Raw genomic sequence first — 24,602 nt, forward strand, 5'->3', positions numbered from 1 at the left:
ACGAAATGGAGATTTTCCCAACAAGACAAATAAGACACCGCTATTAGAAACGTAAACAGTGGAATGGTATCCTGAAGGCCATTGAAGACACTACAAGAAAACATTGAAAACTGTGTACATTTTTACATCATAATATACGTATATGAGAAGCCGGGATATGATATCTTACTATAGAGTTCATCTCAAAACCTGCTGTAAGATTCATATACCCCAGTATCATCAATATTTTTCTAGCCATTCAATTTATACATAGGTCACAACTGAGATTATAAATTTAATATCTAATGATCTAAAGAACTTTGTCATAAAGAAAGTATATATGAAAGTGTGATTATAAGTAGAAGTGTTTTAGCAACAAATTAGTATTATGAAAAACATATAATCATGATTATAATTGTATAAGAATTTAACCTATGTTTAGATAAACAAATATTGATTGGATACCCAAATTATACATGGATCCATATAGATAATAATTGTATGTGATATTGTTTGTGATATATCTAACCTGTGTCCTTTCTAAACGGACTAAAGATTAACAGATATACATTGATATACATATATATCAACAATTTATGCAAGTGATTATTGAACTTTATGTTAAAGAGTATTTTACATTATGCCATAATTCTCGAACACTCGAATATATTCGTTAGAACATATAAATAACGAACACATATTACAGAATTAGAAAAATATTCACTTAAAGAAATAAAACACCAAACATAGGTGAGACACCTGGTGGTGGAAGGTGCTATTACCTTAAAATCACGAGACTCCCGGGAAAGCTAACCATTAAGTCTGCCGGCCAATGAGGGGGGAACACATACCCTCTGGGCAGAACTTAGTATAATTTTATAATCCTTTTGTTTAAGAGGAGATTTAAGAAACTAGAAAGGGGGAAGGAAAAAGGAAGGAAGCTCGGAGGAGAGCTGGGGGGAGAGAGTCAGGGGGAAGCTTAGGGACCCCCCCTGAGAAGGGACACTGGAAGACATGCATGAATACATATTTTACATTCATGAAGATCCCTGCTCCTTGGAATGTTGAAGCCACGGCAGCCATCTTAAAATTCCTGGTAACTAATACTCCACACTAATAGCCATATTGGAAATGGGTAAATATATGTTTATCATCTATTTTATGTTCTCTTAAATATTGATGTTTTTGAATATTCTATTATTGAAATACTTCTCCCGAATCAATAACCGCCTTTTAGATTTTTCTCTAAATTAAATTTTTCATACATTTCTTTTTGCATAGATGCCAATTTTATTGACAAACAAATGTCTAATTTATTTCACATTGTTAACCACTTACTTACCTGCAGTATAGTAACGGTTGGACGTGTGAAATACAGACATTCTGTTTAATTGTCAATTATCAAAAGGTTATTGATTCTACCGAGAAATGATAATGGTGATAATTGTGTCCAAGGTACTACTACGCCCAGTTTGAGGGTGTTCCCAGAAATTGTCAAAATGATCAAGTAATGTAATCTGTATTTTAATATTTCATGTAAATATTTGTTTTCTGTCAACCAATAAATGTAGCTATTTTGTATGATCACTCGTCTCCGTGAATAAGTTTCACATATATAGACTGTGTCATATAGACTGATTCTGTATCTTAAAAATATCTTCGTTAAAAATTACTTAGTAAATATTGTGCGGGAAAATGTCCTTAAAAGCACAACAGCGTACACACAATCGGAATTACAGCCAAAAAAAGACAGATGAGAGCTTTTCATCAGAAAATGCAACCGTGTGTATGCTCCATCGGAATTTAGCTGTCCGAATTTCCACCAGCCAAAAATTGATAGCATGTTCTCAATTTTCCAGACGGAAAAACTTTCTATCATAAATTCCGATCGCGTGTATGCAATTCCGACATGCCAAAAATTATGCATGCTCAGATTCAACTACGAGACAGAAGCTATTGGCTACTGGTTATTGAACTTCCTTTTTCTAGTCCCGTTGTACGTCACCGTGGTGTAAACAATCAGAATTTGGTGTGACCGTGTGTAGGCAAGACAGCTTGAGCAGAATTCCGTCAGAATTCCATCAGGGAAACCATCAGAGCTTTTTACAACTAGAAATCCGATCGTGTGTACGCGGCATTATAATTGTAATAGTATGACCCCAAGTTGGGAGGTGGGACTATGTGGACATGCTTCCCATCTATTGCCCCTCCGCAGTTGGGAAAGTCCCAATGCTGGGCAAACTAGGAAGACACAATCTGCCATTCCTGTGTGTTTGAAAGAAACTGTGGAGTCAAACAAGAAAAAAAAAAAATTTGTGCTTTTGCACATAACATTGCAAGCAGATTAGACTCAAACATTATTGCCAAACATAAGTATAACATTTATTGGATTGTGTATTTAAAGACAAAAGTATAAGGTCCACTTGTCAGATTCCTCACCCCCTCTGATGGCCCATTGTAAAATTTTTAGGGTGGGGGGGTGGGTAGATGTTTTGGACAGGTAACCCTCTCCACTTCATTGAGAGCTGAATGCATAAATAAATGTGTGTTACTTTGACCAGTCCATCCTTACTTACACTATTGGTAGCCCACTGGACAGGTAAGAAGTGTCATAATACGAAAATATGAATACACACTGTACAAATTGAAGCACATTTTTACATTCTGAAATTACCTATCAAGATAATAGGAGAACAAAACTTTAAACAGTACCATTTGAAAGTATTCAGGCAGGCACTTACACTACATGCTTTGGTGAATTCATCCATAAATCTGACCACAAAAGAGGTAGATATAGTGTGTGTGGGTTTGGCAAAGTCAGCAGATAGAGTATTGGTATCAGTTGACTTAGCAGTTGGGGGGGAGGGAGGGTTCCAAATGAGTTTTGCCTCCGGCATGCAGGTGTCATGCTTTGTAATATGAGGGGACAGCAAAGCCAATAGACAGTGAAAAATTGGGTCCGTCATCTGGAGATGATTCCTGAAATCATTACGATTATTCTCCTGGATCTCCCGCAGCAAAGGCATGTGCAAGAACTGGTCACGCTGGAGCAACCAATTCTTCGTCCATGAACTCCTCACCATGTTCATGGACTGGACTTGGGTCAAAGCAAGAACTCCAACACCAAGCCCTTGCACAGCATGAACTCTACGACGAGTACGTACCCGCAACATGGCTAGAAAACGGTTGGTTTGTCAGAACGAACTGAAAATCAGAAAGAACCTGAGAAGAACAATCTGAAAATCAGAAACGAGCGGACAAGAACACACTGAAAAAAAGATACGAACTAATAAATAGAGCACACTGAAAGACAGTAACGAACTGACAACACGCACTAAAGAACAGATACAAACCCAAAAGCACAAACTGAAGAGCAGTAAGGAACTGAAAAGCACAAGGCTGAAAAGAGCGAATGGTCTCTCACCAAACTTCTACTAACATGAGATAAACATGAGATTAACAGAAGGAGCCCAAAGGGTGGCGCACTGGCTACTGAACTTCCTTTTTATAGTGCCGTTGTAGGTGTTGTATGTCACTGCGTTCTTGGTGATCAGAATTTCCAACAACATTTGTGTCACCGTGTGTATGCAAGACAAGGTGAAGCCCACATCCGTCGGAAAAAAATCCACGGTTTTGTTGTCAGAATGTGCGATCGTGTGTATGCGGCATAAAGCATCCTGAGACCATTCATGTGTGGGGTTGCTTCTCAGCCAAGGGAGTGAGCTCACTCACAATTTTGCCTAAGAACACACCATTGAATACAGAATGGTAAAAAAACATCCTCCGAGAGCAACATCTTCCAACGATCCAAGAACTGTACGGTGAGGAACAATGCCTTTTTCAGCAGGATGGAGCACCTTGCATAAACTTAATGTAATTGTCAGGAAAAGCCTTTGACACTTACGAACTGCTTGTAATTATACTTCAATATACCAAAGTAACATCTGACGAAAAGATCTAAAAACACTGAAGCAGCAGACTTTGTAAAAATGAATATTTGTGTCGTTCTCAAAACTTTTGGCCATGGCCTTTAAAACCTGGGTCCTAAGGTAGAAATGTATCCAGCTTTGATATTACTTCTATCTGTGTACCAAACACTCCATTGGTGGGGAAATTGTTGGGGTAAGTAGTGTATTTACATGGCTGGCTCAGTCTCAGGGTTGCATGTAGGGATGAGCCGAAAAGGTATATTCTTGCATCAGGATGCATGTTAAATAAATCCATAACCCCCAGGGGGAAATCAGTTAACCCCAGTCGCAAAAACCATAACCTCCAAAGGGAAATCAATTAACCCCAATGAAAAAGGTATATTCCTGCCTCAGGATGCATGTTAAATAAATCCATAACCCCCAGGGGGAAATCAATTAACCCCAATCACAAAAGGGGATTAATATTTCATAATCAACCATAGGCCACCAACAAACTAAATTAGATTGAATTGAAAATTAAACAGCTCAAAGAATATTGGTTAGATTAAGAAATATATGGGTTAACCCCTCACACCAAAGTCACAGGACATACCCCCAAAAAAATTCTTTTTTCTCTTTTTCCTTTTTAATAATAAATGACTGGCTCATACACCCCCCTCAAAATTCATCATAGGGACATATCAAGGCCACAGAACATAATCAAGATTTATAATTAACCCTTAGAACTTCTACGGGGCCCATTATGATCAATGTATGTTACATAGTGGAGGGGCATTCAGACACACCTCATCCCCCACCCAGAGGGTAAACACCCTCCTTGGGCAGCATCAGATGGTGTCATAAATGACCGAAAACCTCGACTAGGTCTAACAAATGCCAAAATGTCAATATCTATTAGTTGGAGCAAACGCTCCTCGTTGGGCATCTGTTAATAAAATGTCTACCCCTACATACCTAGAAGAATGTGCATATACGAATCATATTCAATGCACATACTCCTCAGTATCAGGCGAAATATATCCATCCCATCTCCTCAAGGAAGATGATGTCGGTTAGATAGATATATTCTCACAAAACATTTAGGTTGTTCACATTAACAACACATAAAGATTGTCAAAAAATAATAAAATCAGATCAAAAAACATTGGATCCAAACCAGGAATTCGGAAATGGTTCACAATATAAGGGTCTAACCGTTATCTATAAAAGCATTCACATCAACATCCACATTAAGATCATAAGGTGTATAACATCGTGTTTTGTGTATCTACATCATTTCTAGTCTGGACAAGTCACGTACCAGGGAACTACCCCTCCAGTGCGCACTAAACTTGTCAATACCTAAAAATAAGGTGTTTGCTGGATTACGGCCATGATGTAAATCGTAATGTTTGGATACAGAATGAAATTTATATCCATTCTCAATGTTCGTGATGTGTTCTCCCAAGCGAACCTGCATGGCTCGCTTGGTTCTCCCTATATGCTGGAGCCCACATGGACATTGTAAAAAGTATACCACACCCTTAGAGCTACATGTTATGAAAGGTTCAATTTCGTGCTCCCTTTTTCTGCAAACAGGATATATTATGACATATTATTATTCTGGCACTTTATAAGTTCTAGCGCAGCTTTTTTTTTTTGGATACTAGCTCATTATGCCTTTTGGCTTACATGGTGTGTTTTTTTTCCCCTGCCTTTACTTCCTCTTTAAAGTGAAACAATAAAAATGAAATATTCCTTTAAATATCATGCCTGGGGGATGTCTATAGTATGCCTGTAAAGTGGCGCAGTTTTCCTGTGTTTAGAACAATACCACAGCAAAATGACATTTCTAAAGGAAAAAAATAATAATAAAAAAATGAGGCTGTAATGTATTGTGGGGTCTCGGCAATATAGAAGAAAATCATTGAGAAAAAGGGCATTGGTTTCCCCCGCCCTACCCCCCCCCCCCCCCCACAGCCCGTTACAAGGCCATTTGGGTCTGTTATAGATTTTAAGGGGAACCCCACACCGAAATTTTATAAAAAAATGGTGTGGGGGGCCCCCAGCCACTATATACTCTGAACAGAAGTATATATATATATATATATATATATATATATCATACGGTCTGCCCTATATACTCTGCAGAAAATGGCCTTAGGTGTTGGTGGTACCAGAATAAAGCCCTCACAGTTACTCTTGGTGGGCGCAGGAATGGGCCCTGCTGTGAAATATTAGATCAAAATTGTAATTACACGCCCCTGTTAAACAGGGACAGAAAAAATGAGCCTTAGACAGTGGGGGTGGTGCCCTAAACCAGAAATATTGTTGGAAGCTAGCATCATCAAGATTGAGGAGGAATAGAATAGTCACTCAGCATAGGCAGTCTTCAAGGGATCCCACATCCATAAAAAATCAATCAGTTACATCAGCATCAGGTGCTTGATAGCTGCTGATCCAAGACTGATTCATTTTTATGAATGTGAGCCTATCAACGGAGTCTGTGGACAGGCAAACTCTATGATCCGTTACAAACCCTCCAGCAGCACTGAATGTGCGTTCAGAAAGATACAGGACAGGCCAGTAGCTCAATTGCATATTGAGCAAGTTCTCAAGACCCAGTAACCCAGTGAATGGTCTGCTCTTGTCCCTAGATATTCCTGCACCATGTAATGCAGACGCTGGTGATGGTTGCTTGAACCGATCAGATCTTGGCGCTGAGCACTGAAAAATCATCTAAAGGCATTGGTCAGCCGGCCACCTTCTCCACCGCTCTTCCTCTGACTGAACGAAGCCTCAGCAGCATGTTGTCCAGCACCAGGAATTTGTAACTCTCCCAGGGTCTGGAAGCGCATTGCACAAACCTTTCTTCAAGGCCTCCTGAAGATGTTTCATCCTCTGCTCCCTCTGCGAAGGCAAGATGAGTTCTGCAACCTTACCCTTGTAACGTGGATCAAGAAGGGTTGCCAGCCAGTAATGATCCCTCTTCTTGATACCATGAATCCGAGGGTCCTTTCGCAGGCTTTTAAGAATCGGGGAGGCCATGCAGCATAAGTTTCTGAGTCCTCTGGGTCACTAAGGATCACATGATCCATAACAACCTCCTCCCAGCCACGTACAACTCCTTGTGTTTCTGGGGACTGAAAACCATCCCTTGAAGCCTGCTCCTGAGTGTTATCTTCCACGTTCATGCTGACAAAATCCTCCTTCTTCCTGTGTGTTTGCTGAGCCCGCAGGAATACTATCTGGATAAAGAGGGCCTTGAGAGGTAAAGAAGTCCTCCTCTTCCTCTCGCTGTTCTGCCTCAAGTGCCCTGTCCATTATTCCACAAAGCTTGTGCTCCAATAGGAAGACAAGAGGGACAGTATCACTGATGCATGCATTGTCATTGCTCACCATCCTTGTGGCCACCTCAAATGGTGACAGGACAGTGCAGGCATCCTTGATCAGTAGCCACTGGCGTGGCAAAAAGAAGCCAAGCTCCCCTGACCCTGTCCTGGTACCATACTCACACAGGTACTCATTGATTGCACTCTGCTGCGCGTGCAGCCGCTGCAGCATTGCCAAAGTTGAGTTGGACCTGGTGGGCATGTGACAAATTAGATGGTTGGTGGGCAGGTTGCATTCCCTTTGAATGTCAGCCAGCTGAGCACTGGCATTGTATCACCAGTGAAAATGACCACATACTTTTCTGGAATGCCTCAGGAGATCTTGTAAGCCTGGGTAACTGCTCAAGAACCGCTGCACCACCAAATTGAGGACTTGTGCCAAACATGGAAAATGGGTCAAGTGTCCCTGTCGGAGGGCGGAGAGAATGTTGTTTCCATTGTGGCATACAACCATTCCTGGCTGAAGCTGGCATGGCGTAAACCACCTCTGAGCCTGCCCCTGCACAGCTGACAGAATCTGTGCCCCAGTGTGGCTCCTGTCCCCTAAGAAGACCAACTCAAGCACTGCATGGCATCTTTTTGCCTGAGTGGTTGTGTAGCCCCTTGAATGCTTACAGAGCACCGCTGGTTCAGACGACAAATGTGCAGAAACGGCCATAGAGGAAGAGGAAGGGGTGGAGGAGAGAGCTGTGGCAAAATCACCACTAGCATTTTGGAGGCGTGTTGGCGGAACAAGCTCCAACAATACTGAACCCTGTCCTGCATCCTTCCCAGCTACCAGCAGAATTACCCAGTGTGAATTTCCCATTCTTCTCAGTGCAGGTTTTTGAGAGGACTGTTGGAGATCCCAGATGAGGAGCAAGGAGAAGTCAGCCTTTTTCTATGATGTTGGTCTTTCAAGCGCCCTGCACCTGTGGAGCTTTGCGATGTGATCCAGTAGAGTGGCTGCCCTTAAACTGCCCCCTAGAGGACATCCTGCCTCATTGGAGTTGTGCCTCCTCCTCTCTTCTATCAGGCACCCAAGTAGAGTCAGTGAACTCATCATCCCCTCTCCTCGTCACTGGAGCAAACTTGGCAGTATGCTGCAGCTGGGGGAACATGACTGTCAGTGACTTGTCCTCACTTTAGTCCCTTCCTCAACCTGGGAACCAGCAACGGAGCCTTCAAATTGCTGCGCATCCTCCAGCGGCATGTATCCAACACTGTGTTCGAATAGTTCGTGGGGACTCCTCCGTGCATGATGGTGGGGCTATGGAAGGAGTGACTGTGGACAAGGAGCTAGAGGAATAGGCCGAGGAAGGCTTTGTTATCCACTCCACCAACTCTTCTGCATGTTCTGGCGCAAGAACACGGTCAGCAGCAGAAAAAAAGGACAAGCGTGTCCCGCGGCCACCTGCAGAGGATGCACCATGTCTATGACCAGCACTGCTGATTGTAGACAGAGCCTGCTCTTTTAGTGGCCTGTGAGCATCTGCCTCTCCTTGGTGGCCTTCCAGACATGATGTATATTTTGTTTTGCAACACTACACTGCACTGTATTGTGTACTGTGTACACCACCAGAAAAGTAGTAGCAACTGCACTATGGCTGCACTGTATTGTGTACTGTGTACACCACCAGGAAAGTAGTAGCAACTGCAATACGGCTGCATAGTATTGTGAACTGTGTATGCCACCAGAAGTGTAGTAGCAACTGCACTATGGCTACACTGTATTGTGTACTGTGCACACCACCAGAAGTGTAGTAGAAACGGTATACCACGGAATGCACTATAGATATAGGCTACACTGGATGCAGAGTATATATATTGTATATGTGTATATGTGTGTGTGTGTGTGTATGTATGTATATGTGTATATATATATATATATATATATATATATATATATATATATATATATATATATATTATTACACCACCTGAAGTATATATATATTAGAAATAGTACACCATGGAATGAACTATAGATATAGGCTACACTGGATATATATATATATATATATATATATATATATATATATATATATATATATATACTAGACTGACTGTGTATGTGTATATATATATATATATATATATATATATATCAAATACACTGCCACTAACTGAATAACCTGCCCGCTTAAAGTGGTCCTCCACCCTAAAAAAAAAATCACGAATGTGCCTAAAAAAAACTAAAATTGGGAAATTTTTAATTTTTTTTGTTCACCTCAAAATGTCTGTTGCTAGGGGGTCCCTCATAGCCTCCCTCCTTCAGTGTCTCATCTGGGACACATGTCAGATCCCAGATGATTGTGTGGCTGCACAGCCAGGCGCTCACAGCTACAATGCCGGCACCGCCGAACAGAGGGTGTGACGAGCAGGGATCCCCCGCATCGCTGAACCCTGGGACAAGTAAGTTTCCGGTTATTAAAAGTCAGCAGCTGCGGTATTTGTAGCTGCTGACTTTACTTTTTTTTATTTAAATGGGAACACCTCATGTCTTCAATCTTAATCAAGCTATCTCTCTGTCCACGTCAACAACACTACACAGGGCCGCCGTGTAGGCTGCCTTATATAGTGTGGGGCGTGAACTTAGTCCCCCTGAGCCATGATTGGCCAAAGGCACCCTGCCTTTGGCCAATCATAGCTCTCTTAGCAGAGGACGCTGGGATTGGCCAAAGCGTGCAGGTCAGGTGCATGCTTTGGCCAATAATCATACAGCAATGCACTGATCTCGCAGTGCATTATAGGGCATTCCGTGCCCAAATTCCCCAAAAACGCCCTGCAATGTTTGCTGTTCGGCGAATGGGCGAACACCCGATGTTCGAGTCGAACTTATGTTCGACCCAAACATCGAGCTCATCCCTAGTTGCATGCAATGTTTAAAACCCATGATCAGTGAATACAGCCATTTATTAAATATATATGTTGGCATGCCAGGTTAGTAAGAACATAAGAATGGATAAGTATCAGACCTTGCAAGCAATCACATGCATATTATAAGTATTACATTTATATGAGAGAGCGTACATCCTCTAATGTGAATTTTACCTATTAGAAGAGTTTGGTGCCCTTATACAAACAGAAGATATATATATTGACAACCCCCTTGTGTTTCCTAGGTACTATTTCAGTCCTAATTATGCTCCGTGTAACTGATGGTCAGAGACCCACGCTGAGTGTCCTGGACAAGTACAATGATGTTAAAATGGTGCCCAAAGCCAAAGAGTTAATGGTCAGATGCTGGGATCACAATGCAGACAACAGACCCAGCTTCCATGGTAAGTATAATGACAACCTAATGTCTAGAAGTGCATGCAGTACATAAATGTCAGGTTATAACCAATGGTAGCAGTGAATAGAGTACACAGTAGCCCTGACAGAGGTAGAAAATCCCAGCAATATACAGGTAGGGACAGGAAAGAAATATCTTCAAAAAAGACCTTGGACAGCAATAAAAAGTGGCTTAAGTAAAAAAATTTTTGGAGTTGGCCTTTAAATAAAATGTATTTTTATAAGCCTTGTAGCATGTACTGAGCACTGCCATGGAGATTGATTTATAATGGTTCTTTTTTTAAGACTGCAGTGAATATACATCAGTGATGTGTGAAGATTATCAGAATGAGGTGAAAAGTGCTGTTCGAAGTGTTGAAGATCGTCTCACAAATACAAATTCCTCAGAGCAGGTACTCTATATTGTCACAATGGCTGCACTCCATGTGTTTTTGTACCTTAAAATGGATCTACACCCAAAATGGGAAGTCATACTTGTTTTCCTCCCACAACCCCCACTGCCACATTTGGCACCTTTTGGGGGGAGCGGGTACCTGGTATTGACCGGTACCCGCTCCCACTTCTGGCTGATCTTGCTGTGGCTAAGTCACCCAGAAGTTCAGCCCCCCTTCTCCTTCACCCATCGCTGGGCCATTCATAAAGCACAGCGCGCTTCATACATGCACAGTAGGGAACTGGCTGTGAAGCCACAAGGCTTCACTGCCAGTTTACCTTACAAGAAATGGCAGCAGCAGCACTCGAAAGCCGATTGAAAAATCGGCTGGGGTGAAGACACCCCAGGATCCCTGGACAGGTAAGTGTCCTAATAGTAAAAGTGAGCAGCTACAGTATTTGCATTTGACTTTAACCACTTCAATACCGGGCACTTAAACACCTTCCTGCCCAGACCAATTTTGAGCTTTCAGCGCTGTCGCACTTTGAGTGACAATTGCGCGGTCATGCTACACTGTACCCAAATGAAATTTTTATAATTTTTTTCCCACAAATAGAGCTTTCTTTTGGTGGTATTTGATCACCTCTGCGTTTTTTTTTTTTGTGCTACAAATAAAAAAATACCGAAAATTTTGAAAAAAAAATGTTTTTTTTTGTTTCAGTTTCAAAACTTTGTAAATAAGTACGTTTTCTCCTTCACTGATGGGCACTGATGGAGCTACGCTGATGGGCACTGATAAGGCGTCACTGATGGGCACCAATGATGTGGCACCAATGAAGTGGCACTGATCAGGGTGGCATCGATGGGCACTGATAGGGGGCACTGATAGGCGACACGGATGGGTGGCACTGATGGGCGACACGGATGGGCACTGATAGGTGGCACAAATTGGCACTGATAGGCACGGATTGGCATTGATGGGCGGCACAGATGGGCATGGATAGGCGGCACAGATGTGCATGGATAGGCGGCACAGATGGGCATGGATGGGCACTGATAGGCGGCACAGGTGGGCACTGATAGGCGGCACAGGTGGGCACTGATAGGCGGCATTGGTGTTATACTGTACTAATGGATGCCAATCAGTGCCAAACAATAATGCATGCCAATCAGTGATGCCCATTGTGGGCACTGATTGGCATCCATTATGGGCACTGATTGGCATCCATTGTGGCACTGACTGGCATCCCTGGTGGTCTAGGGAGGATTACCGTTTGCTGGGCATCCCTGGTGGTCTGGTGGCATCCCTCGTGGTCCAGTATGGGCATCCTCGGGGGGGCTGTGCTGATAATCGATCAGCACAGACCCCCCCTGTCAGAGGAGCAGCCGATCGGCTCTCCTCTACTCGCGTCTGACAGACGCGAGTGAGGAAAAGCCGATCACCGGCTCTTCCTATTTTACACTGTGATCAGCCGTGAATGGAAACGGCTGATCACGTGGTAAAGAGTCTCCATCGGAGACTCTTTACAGAGATCATAGTTGCCGGGTGTCAGACTGACACCCCGCAACAACGATCGCCGCGATGCGCGCCCCCGGGGGCGCGCAGGGGCTCATAATCCTGATCACGTCATATGACGTCCGATCAGGATTATGCAACCACTTTGCCACCGTCAATTCCCTATAGGATGGGCGGCAAGTGGTTAAAAAGTTTTTTTAAGTAGCCTTAACCTCCTCTTTAAAGTGATTGTAAACCCGCTTTTATACCCAGTGAAGTGACTGGCCGTATGTGATACACAGAGAGGAAACAAATCCTCCTACATCAATTTTACCTGTTTATCTACATATATCTTTCCCTTACATTCATTCAAAGTGTAGAATTTACACGGGATCTCTCATCTCCGAAAAGCAGGGGACGGAGAGCTAAAGATACATCAGTGAGGACAGCTCTGACATATAATTGGAGGGAGGAGCACAGATTTTTGTTAAAGGAATAGTAAGGCTCCATGGAATTCCAGCTAACATTGTGTCTGACCGGGGGTTCAATTCACTTTGAGATTTTGGAAATCTCTCTCTGAAACTCTGAAGATCGAATTGTCTTCCTTCTCATGGCGCATACACACGATCGGAATTTTGGTTGAAAAAAGCTCTCATGGTTTTCCCGACGGAATTTCACCATTGGAATTCACCGTCAAGAACGCGGTGACGTACAACACGTAGTTGAATCTGAGCATATGTGAATTTTTGCGTGTCGGAATTGCATACACATGATCGTAATTTCCATCGGAAAAATTGAGAACCTGCTCTCAATCTTTTGCTGGTGGAAATCCGGCCAGCAAAATTCCGATGGAACATACACACGGTCGCAATTTCCGACGAAAAGCTCTCATCGGTCTTTTGCTGGCCGAAATTCCGACCATGTGTACGCAGCATCAGCCTATCACCCTCAAACTAATGGTCAGACAGAAAGGACCAACCAGGCCCTGGAGTAGTACTTACGCTGCTTTTCTTCATTTTCTAAGAATGACCGGATATCTTTGTTACCTAGCTAAATTTGCATATAATTTGCACTCCGCTACCAGGCAATCTCCATTCTTTGCCAATTACGGCTTTCATCTTTCATTCCTGCCCAATGCAATTCCGGAATGTTCTTTTCCAGCTGCTTTAGAAACAATGACTTTCTTCAAATTCAATAACAAACTGTTACAGGAAGCAATAGTAAGTAAAACAGTAAAAATGTTTGACAGGAAGAGACGTGGGGAGTTAATCCTGGAACCTGGCGATCAGGTATGGCTGTCTACTTAAAACTGGCTTGTCCATCAAGGAAATCTAGGACCCAAGTTTGAAGAGCTGTTTCTGGTCAGGAGAAAAATCAATGATGTCGCCTATGAACTAGTTGCCAGTCTCCTTCAGAATTCATCCTGTCTTCCATGTAACCTTATGCCGCGTACACACGTAGCCGACTTTCCGAACGGGCTACTTGCCCACACACGGCACTTTTTCAGCGGACTAATACGGCTGTCACGGTCGTTCCGCTACCCCGACCGTACAGAAGAGACTTACCTGCAGGGTTCCTGTACGACGGGATCTCCGACGCCCTCGGACGCGGGTTGACGCAAACAAACACGCGCGGGTGCACGCAGGTTCCAACAGACGTTCGCAGGTGCGCGCCGACACAAGCGGGCGTTCGCACCGTACGGACGTGCGCGGGGTCACGAGCGTAACCACGGCCACCTGCGGGGGTACGCAAACGGGCCGTACGACCAATCCTGGTGCCCAATAGACTATTTAAGGCCACAGCTCCTGCTCCTCGGCGCTGTTCGGTCTACAGCGTTCCTGAGACTTCTGCTGTTTGTTTGTGATCGTGTTCCTGATATTATACCCGACCTGTTCCTGGACTCTGCCTGTATCCCGCCTGCCCTTGACCTTTTGCCTGATTGACTACGCCTCTGCCTTCCGCTTCTGTACCTCCGCTGCCAGATAGTTGCCGACCCAGCCTGACTGACCACGCCTCTGCCTCCCGCTTCTGTACCTCCGCTGCCAGACAGTTACCGACCCGGCCTGATTGACTACGCCTGTCTGCCCGAAGTCCGGCACCCGTTGTCTCTGCCACCTTGCCGGTCCACTTGTGCCAGCCGTCCAGCAGTCCTTGACCGACATCCAGTGCCGGGTGCACCTGCCGTTCCAGTTACCATCTGTTCCAGCTGTACCCGCTATCTGCTATCCGGCTGGGCACTTGTGTCCTCCGGGCTCCTGAACCCCTGTCTCCATCACCAGGGGCTCGAGAGCCGGAGGTTTACGAGGCGCCGCTCCCTGCACGTTGGGGCTCTCTAACCAGGTACGTGACAGTACCGAACAGCCAGGATGTCTGAGCCCTCGCAGGGAGCATCTCCCATGGAAGAACTCTGCCATCATCTAGCCAGCCTCACCCAGGCCGTGAAGAGCCTACAAGAAGGCTACGGACGTTTAGAGGAACGGGTCCAGGCCCTATCTGCCGCCGCCCCGGCTGCCTCTGGGTCTCCAGGCCCACCGTCAGTGGTCATGATGCCGCCAGAACCAAGGGTACCTACACCAGACCGCTTCTCCGGTAACCGGAATAAGTTCAGGGCCTTCCGGAACTCCTGCGAGCTCTTTTTTGCCCTCCAACCCCGGACTTTTTCTCTCGAGGCAACAAAAGTGGGGTTCGTCATTTCTCTATTAGCCGACGAACCTCAGGCCTGGGCACATCGTCTCCTCGAACGAAAGGACCCCTCTTTGGACTCTTTGAACGATTTCTTCCAAGCCATGTCCCGACTGTATGAGGACCCGCAACTTGCCGCCACTGCAGAAGCAGCTCTGCATGTACTCCAACAGGGTCGTAGGCCAGTAGAGGACTATGTGTCTGAGTTCAGGCGTTGGAGTGCCGACACAGAGTGGAATAACTCAGCCCTTCGCTACCAGTTCCGCATGGGACTTTCGGAGGCATTGAAGGATGAATTGGCTCGTGTGGGAATCCCCGAAACCCTCGAAGGCCTCATCGATCTCTCGATTCAGATTGACAGGCGTTTGAGGGAGCGTCGTTTAGAGCGCTCAACTCCCACTTCTCGCCCAGTCTGGATGATGCCGCGGGTTCCAAGTCCCAACCCTCCGGTCCTTCCTGCTCCACCTGCTCCGGATCCTTCGGAGCCTATGCAACTGGGTCTACTTCGCCCTTCCTTGACGCCCGAGGAGCGCCAACGCCGGAGAACTGGCAACCTCTGCCTTTATTGTGGGGAATCTGGACATTACGTTCGCACCTGCCCCGCCAAGTCACGTAAGTGCCTTCTTGCACCCTCTGCTTCTCCTGCCATTCTGCCCAGCACCAATACCACCTCTCACCTGGTTGTACCTCTTCTCCTACAGTTTTCCGGAGAGACTCTCAGCGTTGACGCCATCATAGACTCTGGAGCTTGCAGCGGCTTCATGGACCTGTCTTTTGCCCTGAGAAACAACATCCCTCTTCAGCCTAGGGTAAAGGGACTTTCAATCTTTCTGGCCGACGGCTCCTCCCTTAAATCCGGACCCGTTACCCAGGAGACGTCCCCGCTTTTTGTCACCATAGCCGGAGCTCATCAGGAATTCCTGAGTCTGGATATCATCAAATCCCCCCTGTTTCCCGTGATCCTGGGCATGCCCTGGTTGAAGGCCCACAACCCTCTGATTAACTGGTTCACTGGAGAAGTAGAATTCCCATCTGCGTATTGTCATCAAAACTGCTTCCCAGCCACCAACACGGACCCTGCCTCCTCTTCTCTGCTCTGCATGGAGACAGACACCGAGCTCCGACAGGTTGTGCCCGAAGCTTACCACCAGTTTCTAGATGTGTTCAGTAAAAAGGGCGCAGAGACTTTACCTCCCCACAGACAATATGATTGCCCTATTGACCTACTCCCTGGAGCAGAGATTCCGTTCGGGAGGATCTTCCCCTTATCTGAAACCGAGCTGGGTGCTTTGAAAACCTACCTGGACGACAACCTGAAGAAGGGTTTCATACGACCATCCACTTCCCCAGCAGGCGCAGGGATTTTCTTTGTTCAGAAGAAAGACCATTCCTTACGGCCCTGTGTGGACTACCGAGCACTCAACAAGGTCACAATTAAGAACCGTTACCCTCTACCGTTAGTGCCCGAATTATTTCAGAGACTGGGGTCGGCCAAGGTGTTCTCCAAGTTGGACTTACGGGGCGCTTACAACCTCATTCGCATTCGCAAAGGCGACGAATGGAAGACCGCCTTCCGTACCCGCTTCGGACATTATGAGTATCGAGTTATGCCCTTTGGACTTTGTAACGCTCCCGCTACATTTCAACACTTTGTTAACGATGTCTTTAGAGAGTACCTTGATTTGTTTGTTGTTATATATCTCGATGACATCTTAATCTTCTCTTCCTCTTTAGCTGAACACCGGGAGCATGTGAAGAGTGTCCTAGCCCGTCTCCGCCTCCATGGCCTTTACGCCAAACCGGAGAAGTGCGTGTTCGAACAGCAAAGTATCCAATTCCTGGGCTTGATCATCTCTGTAAACGGCATAGAAATGGACCCACAGAAGATTTCAGCTATCGTAGACTGGCCCGCTCCCTCGGACAAGAAAGGGGTCCAACGCTTCGTGGGATTCGCGAACTTTTACAGAAAGTTCATCAGGGGATTTTCTTCCATTATTTCCCCCATCACTGAACTGACCAAACAGAACCAGAAATTTCAGTGGACCCCTAGGGCTCAGGAGGCCTTCGAAACGCTAAAGAACCTGTTTACCTCTGCCTCAATTCTCAAACACCCCGACGCTTCGCTGCCTTATATCCTGGAGGTGGATGCTTCGGAAGTGGCCGTCGGGGCAGTACTTTCCCAGAGACAGGGACCTAAGTCACTTCTGTACCCGGTGGCTTTCTTCTCCCGCAAACTCTCAGAAGCCGAGCGCAACTATGATGTCGGTGACCGGGAGCTCCTAGCAATCAAGGCAGCATTGGAGGAATGGCGCTATCTCCTTGAAGGCGCCTCTCATCCAATCCTGGTCTATACCGACCACAAAAATCTCGAGTATTTGAAAGCAGCCAAGCGACTGAAACCTCGGCAAGCCCGGTGGGCACTTTTCTTTTCCAGATTTGTGTTCCACATCACATACCGGCCCGGGTCAAAGAATGTGAAGCCTGATGCTCTTTCCCGGATGTACAACGAAGCTGTGGAACCTCCTACCCCAGACACCATCCTGCCTCCAGGAAACTTCCTTCTGCTCCAGGAAGGCCTCCTATCCCAAATTAAACAGGCTTCCAGTGATCCAGCCATCCCACCAGACATCCCCTTAACCTCCAAGGACGGACTTCTCTGGCATCTGGACCGAATCTTCGTCCCCCAAGAGATACGTACGGCGGTCCTCAGTTCCTGTCACGACCATCCACTGGCCGGTCATTTTGGGGTGTTCAAGACCACGGACTTGCTCCAGCGTACGTTCTGGTGGCCCCAGATGAGGAAGCATTGCAGGGAATATGTGGAGGCATGCACCACCTGCATCAGGAATAAAGGTAGCAAATTAGGGGCTTGGGGCTTGTTGAGACCTTTACCCATCCCGGACAGACCATGGAAGATGATATCTATGGACTTTATAGTGGATCTGCCCCTCTCTGAAGGCTTCTCCTCTATCCTGGTAGTGGTAGACAGGTTTACCAAGATGGCCCACTTCATACCGATGAGGGGGACTCCGTCGGCCACAGAAACGGCCAGGGCCTTTATTAAGGAGGTAGTAAGGCTCCACGGTGTTCCTGCTGACATTACCTCGGACAGAGGAGTACAATTTACGTCCAGATTCTGGAAAGCTCTCTGTGAAGCTCTGAAGATTGAGCTTCGTCTCTCCTCGGCCTATCACCCTCAAACTAATGGCCAGACCGAGCGTACCAACCAGACGTTAGAGCAATATCTGCGTTGTTTCTCCTCCTTCTCTCAGGATGATTGGGCATCACTTTTACCGCTTGCAGAGTTTGCTTATAATAATTCTACTCATTCTGCCACTAAACAGTCACCATTTTTTGCAAATTTTGGTTTCCATCCGTCCTTTTTGTCCGGTAGTCTCCCCGAATGTGCAGTACCTGCAGTCCTGGAGGACCTTAATTTTTTTTTGAACAATAACAAGCTTCTTCAAGAGACCCTGGCGAAGACCCAGAAATGCTATAAAGAGGCCTTTGACAAGAGGAGAAGAGGGGAACTTGACCTCCAGGTCGGGGACCAGGTCTGGTTGTCTACACTAAATTTGAAGCTAGCCTGCCCATCCAAGAAGCTGGGCCCGAGGTTTTTGGGTCCATTTCCCATCATAAGGAAACTAAATGACGTGGCCGTTGAGCTGAAACTCCCGGAGTCATTTAGGATACACCCGGTCTTTCATGTCTCGCTACTGAAGCCTGCGGTTCCTGATCCCTTTGTTGACCGGAATACCAATCCTCCTGAGCCCGTGACAATTGATGGGGAGCTGGAGTACGAGGTCGAGTCCATCCTGGACTGCAGGAAGAGACAGAACCAGATCCAGTTCTTGGTTAAGTGGAAGGGCTACGGCCCTGAGGAGAACTCGTGGGAACCAGAGTCCAACCTGCATGCTGCAAAACTAGTCCAAGCCTTTAAGAGGTCCCATCCTGATAGGATGACGCAGTTGGGCATCCGGAGGTTGCCCTTTGGGGGGGGGCAATGTCACGGTCGTTCCGCTACCCCGACCGTACAGAAGAGACTTACCTGCAGGGTTCCTGTACGACGGGATCTCCGACGCCCTCGGACGCGGGTTGACGCAAACAAACACGCGCGGGTGCACGCAGGTTCCAACAGACGTTCGCAGGTGCGCGCCGACACAAGCGGGCGTTCGCACCCTACGGACGTGCGCGGGGTCACGAGCGTAACCACGGCCACCTGCGGGGGTACGCAAACGGGCCGTACGACCAATCCTGGTGCCCAATAGACTATTTAAGGCCACAGCTCCTGCTCCTCAGCGCTGTTCGGTCTACAGCGTTCCTGAGACTTCTGCTGTTTGTTTGTGATCGTGTTCCTGATATTATACCCGACCTGTTCCTGGACTCTGCCTGTATCCCGCCTGCCCTTGACCTTTTGCCTGATTGACTACGCCTCTGCCTTCCGCTTCTGTACCTCCGCTGCCAGATAGTTGCCGACCCAGCCTGACTGACCACGCCTCTGCCTCCCGCTTCTGTACCTCCGCTGCCAGACAGTTACCGACCCGGCCTGATTGACTACGCCTGTCTGCCCGAAGTCCGGCACCCGTTGTCTCTGCCACCTTGCCGGTCCACTTGTGCCAGCCGTCCAGCAGTCCTTGACCGACATCCAGTGCCGGGTGCACCTGCCGTTCCAGTTACCATCTGTTCCAGCTGTACCCGCTATCTGCTATCCGGCTGGGCACTTGTGTCCTCCGGGCTCCTGAACCCCTGTCTCCATCACCAGGGGCTCGAGAGCCGGAGGTTTACGAGGCGCCGCTCCCTGCACGTTGGGGCTCTCTAACCAGGTACGTGACAACGGCGTACTAAGTCCGGCGGACTATCCACCGTACTTTTGAAATGAACGGACTTGCACACACACGCGGAGGAAAGTCCGCTCATTTTGAGCGCGTCTCCAGGTAGCCGCGGCCAGCAACGCCTCCTTCGTCTTCTTCGGGGGTCTTCTCGCTGGACTCCTCCGCTATCTTCTGCTAGCTCTTTCACTAGCGGTGGAGCGCGGCTTTCTTCTTCGCCGCCCTCTTCTTCCGACTTCGGGGGTCTTGTCCCCCTCTTCGGGGGTCTTGTCCCCCTCTTCGGTTCTTCTTGCCAGGCCACCGCTCCTTCTTCTAACTTTTTTTACAGGCGGTGGCCCGGTCTTCTGTCGCCGCTGTCGCCGTCTTCTGTTCTTCTCTTCTTCTCTTCAGATGTTGCCTCGTCGCTGCCTCCGCTCACAATGGCAGGGACGTGGCGCGTGGCGACTTATACAGGGACATCACCGGGTGATGTCCCCACCCATTATTATGTCACAGTCCCAGCATCCTCTGGGACTGTGACATCATAATGGGCAGGGACATCATCCGGCGATGTCCCTTTATAAGTCGCCGCACACCGCGTCCCCGTCATTGTAAGCGGAGAGAGCGACGAGGCAACATCTGAAGAGAAGAACAGAAGACGGCGACAGCGGCGACAGTGGCAACAGAAGACCGGGCCACCGCCTGTAAAAGAGCTAGAAGAAGGCACGGTGGCCCGGCAAGAAGAACCGAAGAGGGGGACAAGACCCCCGAAGAGGGGGACAAGACCCCCGAAGTCGGAAGAAGAGGGCGGCAAAGAAGAAAGCTGGGCTCTTCCGCTAGTATAAGAGCTAGCAGAAGATAGAGGAGGAGCCCGGCGAGAAGACCCCCGAAGAAGATGGACAGAAGACCCCCGGTGCTGTGCAATAAACTATTTTAACCCTTGTGTGTTGTGTTTTTTTTTTTTACTTTCTTTCACGGGTGAATGGGTAGGGGTACATTGTACCCCATACTCATTCACATAGGGTGGGGGGCCGGTATCCGGGGGCCCCCTTACCACTGGTCGTATCTCCAGGAAACTCTTAACCGTGGCAACAGGGCAGAAGGGAGAACCCGGAATCCCAAAAACCAGCACCTCTCTACCTTCCTGATCCATCTTGGACCTCTTCACCCGCATTGCCACTCTGTCGTCACTGCAAGTGACCTCCTCAACTTCCAAACCCCCTTCTTTGAGGGGCTAACTAATTCCCATATCCTAAATGTTCCAAAGAAAGCCAACACAAATGCAGTTTTGAACAAAACCCACTCGTATTGAGACAAGCATATGACTCGTAATTTCACAATCAATCTGCCCAGCAACTCAAACGACACTGGCCGTCTGCCATTCTTTTTCTGCCGCCCTTTCCTGTACCCCTTCACTGCCTGTCTGACCCAAAAGTCCTTAGTGAAATCCCATTCCCTGTTCAATTTAAACAAGGCCAGGCCTGCTAGTTTCTTTCCCAAACCAGAAATCGACACACATTCTTCCAAATTACGAGACACAAAGTATATTACCATCAGCCTAAGATCCCTTAGACCGCTCTAAAACCTAACTTGTGCCCTCAGGTACTCCCACTCCGACCACACCTTACTGTAAGCTGCCCAGGTCTTCCCACTCACTGACCATTTTATCCAGCTGGGACTCGTCCAAGGCAATCTTCCATAGCCCTGAGGGACAGGGGACCCCGTGCATATCCGCCGCAGGTGACAATTCTGGGAACTTGTCCCACTGAAAGCAAGACAGTGCGTCAGCAATGACATTCTCAACTCCCGGTAGGTGCACAGCATAAAAATATTCAACTGTATACACCTTAGCACCAAATGTCTCAACAATCGCACCACTGGCGGAGATGCCGCTGACACCTTGTTAATGACCTGGACCACACCCAAGTTGTCCCCATGAAAGCGGACCTTCAGATCACCCCATATTTCAATCGTCAATACCACCAGAAAAAGTTCCAGTAGCACCAAGTTTTTCAAAAACCCACACGCCTTCCATGAATCGGGCCCGCACTCCATTTGCCCTGAAAGAAGGCCCCAAAGCCTGTGGATCCGACCGCATCCATATATAACTCTAATTCAAAATTACTGGTCCAGACATCCACAAGACCCTGACGTTGAATTGTTCCAAAAACAGGTGCCATATCCGCAGATCTTCCCTATGTTTCCTCGTCAATCTCACAAAGTGGGTGGGAGACGCCACCTTACCCGTGCTTGCCGCCAGCCTTCTGCTGAAGACCCTTCACATGGGGATGATCCTGCACACAAAATTCAACTTGCCTAGAACCGACTGAAGTGTCCTAAGTTGCACCTTGCATAGCCTTACCATCCCCCGAATCTCCCCCTGGATCGACCGCAAATAGCAGAAAAGCACCGATCAATGCTCCGTGTTCTTTTCCCCTATCACACTGGCCAGGATCGCAAACGCCTGGAGCCAATTCTGGAACGTCCACGGTATAAGCCGGTATCTCCTCCTCTCCTCGTCTTCCTTCTCGTTGTCCTCTGGTTTCACCCTGTCCAAATTGAACTTCTCCAATGGCAAGAGGAAAAATATCTCAACATATTCCCCCTTCCAAATTTTTTCTCTAACCTCCTGCTTCAAATGAGCCCCCAATGGGCCCTCAAAACAAACACCTGGCCGCACCCGCTAACCTGATCAAGTCTTGTTTTTTCCCTGTATCCCCTACTACCCCTGACTTATCCTCTGTAGCTCCCGCGGCCACCGTATCCACCATTGCTATCACCACGTCCCCCCCACCGGTGTGGGAACTGCCGTTGCAGTCACCACTGCTGCCGGAGACCCTGAAACCCCCAGTCCCCTACCCTCTGGTAGCACCCATGTCGCTGCAGACATAATAGCCCTGGCACTGCCAGGCTCAAACCTGTCCGCCGAGGCGTGGTCATGAACCTGCATGGCCAGGTGGGGGGCAGTGGGGGGTGTCCCCCCACTGGCAAGGGACCCAGGGCCCTCGGTACCACCCCCATTTGCAAACCCCCCCACCCACACGTTCTAAAGAACCCAAAGTAGAGATTGACTTACCGGGCTGCCTGGAAGATGTCCCACCAGCCGAGGATCCCGTCTCCACCACTGCCCGGATACTGATTGGCTCCCCCTCCTCGGACACGGAAAGCTCTCCTTCCGACCGGTCAACGACGCAGCTCTTCTCTCCCTGTCAGCTCCTTCCCTTCCCCAGACTCAACTAATCCCTTACCTATGCTCAGCCCACTGCTAACTATCTCATGTATAGCCCTGCGTTATGCCTTGTTTGTCTAACTCCGGGCTATTCTGTATATGCATCCTTCATCAACAGCCATTGGCATAGGGAAAAAAGCAGAGCTCCCCTGAGCCAGTCCATGCGCCATACTCACACAGGTACTTTATGGCACTCTGCTGCATGCGCAGCCGCTGCAGCATTGCCAAAGTTGAGTTCCACCTGGTGGGAATGTAACAAATCAGGCGGTTTATGGGCAGGTGGAATTCCCACTGAATTTCAGCCAACCGAACATTAGCTGTGTATGACCGTCTGAAATGGCTACAGATTCTTCTGGCCTGCTGTAGAAGATCTTGCAACCCTGGGTACCTGTTTAAGAAATGCTGCACCACTAAATTAAGGATATGTGCTAGCCAGCATGGCACGTGTCAACTCTCCTTGTTGAGAGGCAGACAGCAGCTTCATGCCATTATCGCACACAACCATTACTGGCTCAAGCTGGCATGGCATGAACCACTTCTGGGCTTGCCCCTGCAGAACTGAAAGAGTCTCGAATCCGGTGTGGCTCCTGTTCCCTAGAGAGACCAGCTGAAGCACTGCATGGCATCTTTTAGCCTGACTCATTGAATTGAACACTTAGGGCTGTACTGGTGGATTAGAGGACAATTCAGCAGAGGAGGGGGTGGAGGAGGGGGTGGAGCTGAAAAATCTTGCATCATCACCTCTAGCTGTATGGAGACATGGTGGCAAAGCAAGCTGCAACACTGAGCCCTGTTCTGCATCCTTCCTAGTTGCAGACAGAGTGTGCTGTGAACAAAATATAGCATCCCTGATCATGCTTGCTGGACCACATGTCAGCAGTAACATGGACCTTGCCACTGACTGCCTTGCCCAATGCTGCCACAACATTGCCTTCCATGTGATGGTACAGAGCTGCAATGGCCTTATGTGCAATGAAATAGCATCTGGGAACCTGCCATTCATTTCTGCAAATTCAAAGAAGGGGGCAGAATAACCCCGATGGAAAGGCAGGAGTTGTAAAGTCAGGAATTTGGACACGCTGGAATTTAGATGCTGGGCATATGGGTGACAGGGATTGTATTATTATTTTTTTCGATGCAGCAGCTGGGGCAGAGAAATCTGCCTGCTATACCCTACAGCTGGTGGTGTGCTGCTGGCAGACATGCAGAAAGGACCTGTGACACCCTTCGCTATACCATCCCTGTCAGTGGAGGCTGCTAAGAGCTAATGAGATATAGCGGGGGTAGACCTGAAAGGTGAGCAGTGAGGAGAAAAATTGCATCCTTTTGTGTGGCTTTCAGATGATCTTGCCAACGAGCTGAGTGGAGGGAGGTCAATCATGAGGTACCCAAATGGCTGATGTTTTTGCCACGCTTGATCTGCCTGAGGCAAAGTTTGCGAATTGCAACAATGCAATCAG

At 47.5% G+C, this 24,602-nt stretch overlaps 1 protein-coding gene across 2 annotated transcripts in view; it reads left to right on the forward strand.

Annotated features, from left to right (window-relative positions):
- Positions 1–24,602, forward strand: part of LOC143943377 (receptor-interacting serine/threonine-protein kinase 3-like) — a 152,582-nt gene that overhangs the window by 85,951 nt on the left and 42,029 nt on the right. For both annotated transcript variants that reach the window (XM_077465105.1, XM_077465106.1), the window contains exons 5-6: positions 10,384–10,542; positions 10,841–10,947. In XM_077465105.1, coding sequence (XP_077321231.1) covers positions 10,384–10,542; positions 10,841–10,947 — 266 coding nt within the window. The remainder of the gene's footprint in view (positions 1–10,383; positions 10,543–10,840; positions 10,948–24,602) is intronic.

Source organism: Lithobates pipiens, unplaced genomic scaffold (assembly GCF_037356315.1).
Source record: "Lithobates pipiens isolate NorthernLeopardFrog02 unplaced genomic scaffold, aLitPip1_a1.2 Scaffold_30, whole genome shotgun sequence".
Classification (NCBI taxonomy): Eukaryota; Metazoa; Chordata; class Amphibia; order Anura; family Ranidae; genus Lithobates; species Lithobates pipiens.